Source organism: Talpa europaea (genome assembly GCF_964194135.1).
Source record: "Talpa europaea genome assembly, chromosome: 3".
In the NCBI taxonomy this organism is placed as follows: Eukaryota; Metazoa; Chordata; class Mammalia; order Eulipotyphla; family Talpidae; genus Talpa; species Talpa europaea.
Window position 1 is genome coordinate 142,998,509 of NC_140069.1, and position 11,128 is coordinate 143,009,636.

An 11,128-nucleotide genomic window follows, 5' to 3' on the forward strand; every position below is an offset into this window, starting at 1 on the left:
GGCAATTTAGTATGATTCTTTTTATGGCAGCCTAGTGCTCTGGTCACAAAGTTCCATAGGTCTTCAGTAATCTCTTCCAATGTCTACCCTGGAAGTCCTTTCATTTTTCACATGATTTTGAAGAGTTTGAAGTTTCACTTTTTATTTTTTTAAATCTATTTATTTAATTTTTAAAAAAGATTTATTTATTTTTATACAAGAGCTGGGGTACAGGCCAGAGGTGTGGGAGGGCGAGAGGATTCACCAGAGACAGAGTGGGGAGCAGAACAGGTAGACTGACTGAAATACACTACTGACGGGAGCAGCGGGTGCGACAGGAGAGGTCTGCCACGCCATGTGGGAATCTCCCTGGCCTGCAGGGAATCAAACCCTCACTGCAGAGGCTGCGGACAGCTTCACAGCACTGCGCTCAACCCTCTGTGCCACCAGGGATGCCCCGAGTTTGAAGTTTTAGAAGAATACATATATCATTTAGAAGAGGCAGGTTTGTTGCTCTGCAGCTCAATGATTTAATAGATGTAAATTGTTAAGATGAATATATGGTGTATAGTAAGAGCTATAAATATTTACCCTTAACATTACTATCATTTCTAGTCTTGGTGAAAAATAATTTTAAACATTTGTACTTGCAAGGAATAAATTAAAGATGGACTGGAAATGCCAGAAAAATATGTAAGTATAGCATAAGATAAATGTAGTTTTTGGAAAAAGGACCATTCTATAAATGGTGCTGGAAACAAGTTGCCAGTCATTTAGAATATAATATTTTTACTTCACACTTAAAATATATAAAATTTGAGATTAAGAATAAAATGTAAGAAATGAAACTGAAATGCAAGAAGAAAATATGAATGAGTATTTTAAAATATTGGGATATAGAAGAAATTTCCAAGTATGCCATCAAGGAGAAAAATCATACTAAAACTTATTTACATTTTTCACTACATAAAAATGTGAAACTGGATATCATAAGCATCATGCATGTGAATTTAAATGACAAAGGATAAAATGAGAAAAAAATCTAACTGAATATATATCATCAGGAAGATGAATTATTATTCTTAATCATTATAATGATTAAGAATGAAAACATACCAAAGAGTGAAAATGTCTTTAGAGTCAATTAAAAGATGAAGAAATCAAAAGTTTATATAAACATTCTATTTATCATTAGTCATAAGAAATGCAAATTTTTGGATACCATTTTGTGGATGCCATTTTGTGTTTGTCCAGTTAGCAAAGATTTAAACAGAGGTTAATAGGTAATATCAAGACTACAGAGGCAAGTATATTCTCAAACACTGAAGATGGATGTCTTAGTTTGGTCTAATATTCTGAGGGACTATTCAGTTGCTCTGAAGCTGCCAGACCTTCTCAGGACTGGGTTTATAGTAATTGGCCCTGTCCTAAATTTCTGTTTTTCCCTTCCTACTCACCCACTTGCCCTCTCTCTACAGCACTGAGGTGAAGCATGGCCATTCTTAGGAGAACTTATTCCAGTAGTGGAGCACTTCACCTCAAGTGAGAGATTTAGCCCTTGAATATAACCAGAGGGATTAGGACAGCAGAAGCCAACATCTGTTATGATACTGTGGACTCCCCTATAATATTGTGGCCAAGAGCATGGAATTAAGAGTGGCATTTTGGGGTTCTGCGACAGGCTCTGTTGTCTACTATGCTATGAATAATGTTCAGTGACCTGCTTCCCATCTGTAAAGCGGATGAAAGGTAACCTCAAAAGTTATTTGTGAGCATTAAATGAGATAATGGATGTAACCTACTAATGATGTTAAGCGCCCATTTTATGTTTGTTCTTGGTTCTTCACATCATCATGGGATCTGGGCAGAGGCCAAACAAGAAAACATAGGCCACTGATGTGCTGCATCCAAAGATTTTTATTTAGAGATTTATTTATTTATTTATTTTTGAGTTTGGGGGAAGTAATGGCTTGTTCAGTACTTCCGGCAGAGCCAGTAGGATGCAGAGGGAAAGAAGGGTCTCATTTCTCTCTAGTGATGTCTTCAATCCAGGATATGTATTTGTAAACGTTGGTGTAGATGCCAACATCTCCTCCCATGAAGTGTCCCACCTCAATCCCTTGGAGCTGGTTTTTGCAGATAACAGTTGCTACGGCGACCTCCTGCAGGAGATGGTGCAGTGATAGGGAGAAAAGCAGAGAGGGTTAGGTCATCTCTGCAGGGGAGCCCTGCTTAGAGACCCCAGGCTGGCTCAGGAAAAAGCACTGAGTCCAGACACAGGAAGCTTGGTTCCTGTGTCTAGCTTTGAATAACTAACCTGTGTGACCTTGAGAAAGGCAGAGAGGAGCCTTTCTAGAACTCACATGTAAAAAGAGCCAAGCTCCATTTTTTGAAATGTTGAAGCCAATTCCGGTTTGTGAACATTTGAATAATTTTTTTCAATCAATGCAGCTATGAGAATAAAAGCCTGGCAGTGTAATTAACTGCCAGTGGTGCGTGATGCCCTTTGGTGAAGGAAGGCATCTGTCAGGAGAGTCCATCCCTCAAGACACGACAGGGCCTGTGCTGTGGCCTAACTAGTTCTCAATAAAATATCACAATTAAATAGTTAATAGACATGTACAAGTCAATGACTATAGAGAAAACTTACCCCAAAAATTCTGCTGAACACTTTTAGAAACTTGACACACAAGGTGTTCCGGTGGGTCCGCCCTTGCTCGGTTTGCTGGCAGTCTTTGTCAGACATCACAGGAGCCTCCAGGTTCTGCCGTAAGTCAGGGTGTCTGCCTGAGGGGGGTGGGGCAAAAGTGACCTCCCTGTTCACAGTTGTCATTTCGCCTTGCCAACCACTGCCCTCCTTCCCACAGGTGCTCTGTGTGTGCGTCTGAAGAGGGTAAGGGAGAAAAATAAGGGAAGAAGTGATCGTGTACTTGACTATGAGATTCAGAGGATTTAAAGATAGTCTCGATGATTCTTTCAAAAAGATAGTTTTCTTTCTACTCTATCCAGTCTTGGAGGAGTAGGAGGTAGCCCCCCTCAGGTCCCTGGAAGTGCCCCCCTCAAGTCCGTGTAGGGTGACTGCTCGGAGGGAGGAGCACAGTCTCCAGTGTGCACCCCTCTGCCTGCCAGGAAAGGTGTGGCCTCTGTGCCAAGTCTGATGTCTGGAGGCTCCAGCTCCAAAGCCCTGGAGAAGCAGCAGGGCACAGATACCCTGGGAAAGGAGAGGCTTTGGACAAAAGGGCAGCTCTCTCACCACACCGCTGGTGTTGTGTCTCCTTAGTCACCCATTCTCCTCAGTGCTGAGGACCTGGTGCCCTTCAGGACAAGCTGGGACTGGGCTGCAGGGGCGGCGTACTCACCGTTGTTGTCTTGGCTCCAGTCCAGCCCCGAGAGCACACAGGTGGTGCCTGGCTGGACGCTTCTGGTGGCAAGGGAAATGGGCTGGACCTTGTGGTTGAGGATGGCAGGCTTGACCAGCTTAATGAGCATGAGGTCGTCCTGGGGGTTGCTGTGACTCTGGTTCCAGTAGCGGATGATGTTAATGGGGTTAATGATCTGCTCAGTTCCATCTCTGACTCTGATCTTGAAATTTCCCAGCACCACTCTCAGATTTCTGGAGGGAAAAGAGGTTACAAGTAATCCCGATCACCACCACCACTACCACTCCCAGCACCACCACCACCATCACCATCACTACCACCATCACCACCAGCACCAACCACCATCACCACCACTACCACCAAAGCTTATCGTGAATGTTACAGTGCGCCAAGTGCTTTGTCTGGATTCTGGACTACCTCATAGGCAATCACAGAAGCAATGGAGGCACGCAGAATTAATTCACTCGTGTTTTAAGTGGAGTAAATGATGGTGTCCTTCACCACAGTGTCTTTAGGTAGCGTTCTCCACGTGCTGGAGAGGAATATTATGCATGGCATAGAAATACATCTCCTTCTCTCCAGCTCCAGCTTACCCAGTGGGTATTTTGATTCTTGAGGGGATAAGAGGCTGGGATGGCCTGAGGGTTGGATATCTCCTGTTGGCTTCATCAGTCTCTCACAACCTAACCTATGGCATCCTGGTCTGGCCCTCTGGATGGTGACACGTGTGCACTAAATTGGTGACGCTTTTGTCCTCTGGCTTCTGATTGGGATTGACTAATAGGAAGCACCAGAAATACTTGAAGGGAGAAGAGTGAAGTTAGAATATTTATGTCCCCTGCTGCCTTTCAGCCTGGTTGCCATAGAGTGACTGTCGCCAAAGGTTATGGTTCCTATCAGGCATATCTCTCCCTAAAGAGATCTCTCTCTCTCTCTCCCTTTTTTTTTTAAAGATTTATTTTATTTATACAATAGCTGGGGTATAGGCCAGAGGCGCAGGAGGGTGAGAGGATTCACCAGAAACAGAGTGGGGAACAGAGCAGGCAGACTGACTGAAATGCACTGCTGAGGGGAGTAGTAGGTGAGACAGGAGAGGTCTGCCATGCCATGTGGGTATCTCCCTGACTGGCCGGGAATTGAATCCACGCTGCAGAAGCTGCAGACAGCTCCACAGCGCTGTGCTCAACCTGCAGCGCCACCGGGGAGGCCCTCTCTCTTCCTTTTCTGTGTCCCGATCCCCTCTCTTCTCCTCACTCTTTCTATCCCCACCCCTTTAGTTCTGGGCTAGTAATTGCACCTTTCTAATACTAACCCTGGGGGCACTGACTAATTCTTTATGTTTTCCCTATTGCTTGTACATACCTTTGTCATTAGTCTATTTTAAAAACTCTCCTCAATTTGTCCACTTGGATTGTGCCATCAGCTACTGTTCATATTACCAGTCAAAAACTTGAACTGATAGGAGACTGAGGAAGTGAAATGTGTAGAAAAGGGGATCCTCAACAGTGGCACTCATGACTGTCTGGACTGAAGAGTCGTTGTTGGGGGCCATCTGTGTGCTGTAGGCTATTTAGCAGCATTTTTGCCCTGGCCTCTGTTCACTAGATAGATGTCAATAGCACAGACCCTACTCCCCAAACTCCATTGTGCCAATTGAAATATCTTCAGACTTTGCTGAATATGCCCTAGAGGTAAGTTGCCTCTGTTTGAGAAGCACTGGTGTAGAATGCATAGAAGCTGTTTTACACTCACGGTAAGTAGCAGTGAGCTGGAGCCAGCACCCAGTTGTTTTTGATGAGGACACCCACACAGGGGTTGAAATGAGACTTGAGGTATACCAAATATGGAGCATGATCTTCTTTCTGCACAAGCGAGTGAGCAGAGAATACTGTCCCTGAGAAAATAAGTAATATTTGGAATATATAAGATGTTCTTAAAACAGGTAAGACAATGAGTGATTTCCTAGTCGAAAAGGAAGAAAGTATCAGTTGGTCAGGAAATGTGAAAATGTTTGATATTTTTTTCTAATAAATATGTAAATTAAATCAGCATACCATTTTTCTAATATTTATAATGATCATTTTTTGTTGAATGTTGATAATATTTGATCCAAGAAAGTACAATGAGATGCTATTTATTTCTTGTCAAAGTAGGAGTTGATTCTATCTTTTTGAAAAGCAACTTAGTAATGGGCATCAAGAATCATATGTGGATCATCAGCTGTGATCTAATCATTCAAACCCCAAGAATCTGTTCTAAAGAAATAATCAGAAGTAGGTACAGACCATGAATAAGGACACTCTTTAGCACTGTTTATAGCAGCTAAACATTGGGAACGAAAATATCTGCTACAGTGGTAACATTGGACATGGACATAAAAAAGCACATGAACAAATGGAGCGTAGTCTGTAGTACTAAGAATATTAAACAGAAAGGAAGGATTATAAAAATAGTAACAATTTACATTAAAACCAGTAATCCAATTGTCTAAAAACAAGTAAACAAACAGTTAAACTATTGCCTGCAAAGTGTGTAGAGCCTGGAGTAAATTCAACACTGTTGACATGTATTGATTGAGAGGAGGGATTATAAGTGATGTTTGTTTTTTCCTACTTTTTTAATATTTCCAAGTTTACTAATATGAACATGTAATGCCTTTAGAAATGCGTTGTTTAAAAAATATAGAGAAGAAAGGAGGGAAAGGCTGATTTTAGATTCAGAATAACAGTTCTGTCCTTGTCCCCCACTTCTGCTAATTCTCCTCAAGCCTGGACCTATACTCCCCCACTCATCTCTGTGTGATCCATGGTTGGAAACCCTAAGAGGAACGGGAAGCAGAGTAATAAGGATGAGACGCCGAACTCTTGTTCTAAGTGCCTTACATGGATTTGTTTAATCTTCACAAAGTCTCTGTAATATAGGACTAATACCTGACATGGAATGAAGAAACTGAAACAAAGATAAACTAATTTATTTGTCTAAACTCATGTAGGGAAATGTGTGAAGTGACCTAGGCGGTCAGCAGTGGTGGGGGATGGCTCTTCCACAAACCCTGCCCTCAGAAGAATTCGTGGAATTCAGGGACTGCAGGCAGTAGAACCCCAGTATTTCATGTTTTGTTTCCACTTTCTGCATCCCTGCATTCTGAGTCTTTAAGCTTTTCAAGAAGGGGAGAAGTCAAAATGTGTTCTTTGTTATTATAACTACACTGGGACTTATCCAGTGGGTGATAAGACCCACAATTTGGGATGGGGGGGAATGGCACTCTTCAGTCCAGGGCAGGTGTGCATCTCACCCACCCATAGCTTGGCTGGAAGCGCAGCCTTAGCCTGTCTTGAGACACTTTTGATGACTCTTCTTTTGCATCCTCCTCACAGCCCACACTTGCCTTAATTCAGTCCTATTTTGACCAGCACTTTATAGGACAGAGTAGGTGGTCACGGATACATGCCAGCAAGGGGGCCTCCCTGGTGGTGCAGGGGTTAAAGACACAGTGCTATCAAGATATCGCCAGCCACTGCAGCACAAGTTTGATCCCCGGCCAGGGAACTGACCCACATGGTACAGCAGACCTCTCCTGTCTCCCTGCTTCTCCCCTCAGCAGTATGTTTCAGTAGATGTGTCTGTTCTGCTCCCCACTCTGTCTCTGGTGAATCCTCTTACCCCCTCTCTGGCCTACACCCCAGCTCTTATATGCATAAATAAATAAATCTTAAAAAAAAAACACAAAAAAATATACCAGCAAGGACACCCAGACAAAAGATAAAGTTCATAGTTGTCCAGATCTTTCTCTGAGATGTAGATCAGCAGAGTGTGGAGCCCTCAGCACAGTCTTCTCGGGAGCACCTGGTAGAAGCAGTGAATATGGTTAGCCTTGTGGATGTGTGATGGACTGAAGAGCAGCTCTGGGCACAGGAGCAGGAGCACAGCACGGGGTGGGGGTCGAAGGGTCCCATTAGACAGGTGGGGTGTGTCTGCTCCTTGGAAGGTGGGTACTGTGTCTCTCATGGTCTTTTGGGAAAGGAAAAAGAAGCCCAGGTCCCTGTGGATTCATCCCCCTTCATCCTCTGCCCCCAAAGCCCATCTGCATGGTGGAGTTCCACTGTGTGTGGGAGAGGAGCTCAAGGCTCAGGACTTGTCTTCCCCAACAGTTTCTGAGGCCATGACCCTGGGGGACAGGATTCTCCACCTTAGCTCAGGAAGACACTGCCCCACATTTGCTCTGAACCCCTTCATAACTACTTGTATTTTCTCTCAGCCCCTCCCATCTTTATTACACTAGCTTCATCTCTCCCTTTGAACACTATTTCATCACTCAGTCATCATCACCATTTTGGCCTGGGTGTGCTGTTCAACAGCTGTGAGCCCAGGGAATGTGGAAATGGAAGACTTTATATGATTATTTCAGTAGTCAGGGAATGGTGTACGCTCTAGGTTACGTTATATCTAGGGTCTACTGCAAGTTGGTGACAATTCAGAAGGGAGGGTCTCCGAGTGCTTTTGACCTAATGATAAGATTTCTCAGCCACTCACAGACTTCTGTGGTCATCCCTGGATAATTGGGGATATACTCACAAGGCAGTGAGACGCAGTGCTGATAGCTGACACTCACTGAGCCCTCACGGAATCCTGTGCACTGCACTGAGTTCATCATGGACATTTTCACTGGTGATTTTATACCAGCTTAGTCTGGGATGTAAAATGAACTGTACTTTGTATTATTCTAACCCTTTAAAATTCCTAAGCCTATAATCTCATTTCAATGTCAACAATCCTGGAAAGAGGAAACAGAGCTGGGACTGGTGCCATTTTTTTTGATATTTTAAGTGACAGAAATGAAACATTTTAGTGGTTTTTTCAGACATGCATATGGTTGCAAGACCAGTGGAATCTACATCTTATTACTGGATACCCACAACTTTTCAATCATATCCTCCACGCTTCAGCTAATCAACCAGCATTCGTGGATCTTAGAAAAATATATGTCCCTCATACAAATTCCCTGATGTGTGAAATGGAAAACAGCAAGGGACATACTTCCCCGAACCTTCCAGCAAGCTGGAGCCACATGGGGAGTAGGATTGGTTTATGAAATATGCTTAAATTTTGAAGACAGGATGGAGTTATGGAAGGTTTTCCATGGTAGGGTTGGGATTAGTTAAAACTGATGAGAAGTTGAGTCAGAGATATACTTTACTCTGAGGTCAAGTACACACCTTGATCTTTTGAAAGACTCTGGGCCAGAAGGGAGCTTGAAAATGGTTTGGGAGCATGAGAGCTAAGCCAGAAAAGCAGAAGCACAACATAGAAGAAGATGTCTAAAGATAACAGTTTTTCTATGGGTTTTAAATTGGCATCTCTTGCCCAGACATACAGTTTCTGTCTGGAAAGTATTGTTTTGTCCCTCCTCTAGGTCCCTGATACTTAGCATGCCCAAATGAAACTCCTCCTGCCTACCACCCTTCAAATCTACTTTTCTGCCCTTTTTTTCTTAGGAGATAATTCTATGTTCCATTTGTTTGATCTCTTTTTCTTACCACTGAATTCCAAAGTCCATCTTACTTCCAGAGCCTCTTAAAGCCACCCATATCGTTCCATTCTCACCACTGCCCTCCTAGCCCAGGCTGTGGTGTTGTCTCTCTTGAACTATGAGTGTCCCTCCCCACCCTTGCTCACCTTGACAATCTCTCCTTTTCTCAGAACTGTCTTTTACTCTCTGGACTGCAGATGAGATCATATTAGTCTCCTTAAAACTCTTCAGCAGTTCCCTGAAGCCCATAAAATTAACTCTAACACAATTTAGGGACCCCCCTCAATCTCCCTTGCACTCCCTCTTTGCTACTCCTATCCCCGCTGCCCACTCCAAAAACTTTTGCCAGGCCTATCAAATTATGTCCAAGGTTGGGTTTTCATGTTCCAACATGCACAACTTTTATTACGTTAGCCTTTGCATGTTCAATCTGCCAATCCCATTTATTTTTTCCCTTTTTTAATACTGATGTGATATAAACATTGTTCTTAAAACTTCTTTGAAAAAATAACTTTAGAATCCTATAGGTGGATGTGTGTGATATTCAACATTTCTTCATATTTGTAATTTTTAAAATTAAATTACTAGTGGTCCGATTTTATGTACATATGGATACAGATGTGTCCCCTGTCTCATCCCACAGAATCTCAGTCTTATAGGGACTCTAAATCTATTATTGTTTCATTCTGCCATGTAACATATTTTCTATGGAAGAAATGTTTGTGTTATATTTTGCCACCAAAAATAAATTATGGGGGGGAGGGAAGGGAGAGAGAGAGAAAGCATGGATTTAAAGATCTGACATGAGTCCCTGGCTGTGGTGTTGGTTGGGAACTGTTACTCAGTGCCTGAATTGTGAGATGTAGCCTGTGCTCTGAAGTGGTGCTGAGAAGGGGTGGGCGGTGGGCTGAGTGTGACAATCATTGGGGGGGGGGCAGCATCACACACGGGGGTGGGGACATAGCTCTGCTTCATCAGAGCAGCCCTGAAAGGAGAGGGGTCATGGAGGCATGAAGGGGGAGAGGTGCTAGTCATTCATATACTGTGGGGAAGGAACTAGTGAGAAGAACTGAAAGGCTAGGGGAAGGGACTGGGGAGGAATTTTTAACTTCACTGAAGATTCACCTGGCTCCCACATTGGAATTTTACCCCCCAAACAATGTGGATTAAACCCAGGTCCCTAGAACTCATGTTCCTATAGGGAAGGTTTTGGTTGGACTGAGATTTCTTTGCCTAAAAGAGAGCAGGCAAGTGTGACAGATGAATCCTTTTTTGCATGAGGATCACAACTGGAAGGAAACTTCTAGATAGATGATTTTCTAGAATCCTCATCCTCAGCTCTCCCACCTGCCTCCCCCCTCCACTGCTCCCACTCTGCAGAGTCCCTGAGTTCTATCCTTGTTCTAGCCTTGCGTTGCGTCTGACAGTTTTCACTAGGCCTTATCTGTAGGGCAGGATTCAGGCATCAAGATGAAGTATATTCTGTCAATCTTGCTGATGGTGACTGGTGAGTGATGAAAGTTGTCAGCTTGGTGAGGACCTTATTGGGGGTGGGGGTGAGACTATGGAGCAGTGTGGAGGGAGAGGGAGAGGTGGCAGATGAGGCAAATGGAAGTTTGGGTAAAAAACTAGCCACTTTCTGTAAAGCCTTAATCATTTGTGGGATACAACTCAAACTTTTTATTAAGGGCTTCTACCTCCTTTGAGTGTCTGGTAGAGATTCTTGGATTGAAGCTCAGAGGTACACCAGGATAGAGAGTGGAGATAGGAGTCCCAACAGGGGCAGGGATTTATAAAAAGACACAAAAAACAAAACCAGCAAGTATTTTGCTCTGTATTGGGCTATAAAACATAATATGTAATAATAGTAATAACCAACACCTTAAAAACATATACTTACATAAGGACACTTCTCTGTTTTCTGCATATTAACTCATTTAATTTTATAACAAATTAAATCTATGAGATAAGAGTTATTATTCTCACTTCATTGAAGAAGAAACTGAGGCACAGCGTAACCTAAGTAACTTCACCATATGAAATTACTGTGGTTCTATAATTAGACAATTGTGCTCCCCTACTTAATGGTTGTGATGCCTGGGATAAATACCCTCACCTCTCTGAACTCATTCCTTGAATGCAACATGAAAAAAGCAGTGTCTTTTTTTTTTTTTTAAGGGCACACAGTGCTTCCTAAAATATTACACTGAGTAGAGTGAACAAATTATGTGGGAGGGGG

At 43.1% G+C, this 11,128-nt stretch overlaps 1 protein-coding gene across 1 annotated transcript; it reads right to left on the reverse strand.

Annotated features, from left to right (window-relative positions):
- Window positions 1-2,000: 2,000 nt before the first annotated feature.
- PRSS37 (serine protease 37) lies at window positions 2,001-7,132 on the reverse strand (the record flags this gene model as incomplete). Its single annotated transcript, XM_084230835.1, has 5 exons — window positions 2,001-2,141; window positions 2,630-2,762; window positions 3,335-3,592; window positions 5,112-5,253; window positions 7,099-7,132. The coding sequence occupies 5 exons, from the start codon at window positions 7,130-7,132 to the stop codon at window positions 2,001-2,003; spliced, it is 708 nt and encodes a 235-aa protein (XP_084086961.1).
- Window positions 7,133-11,128: the final 3,996 nt, after the last annotated feature.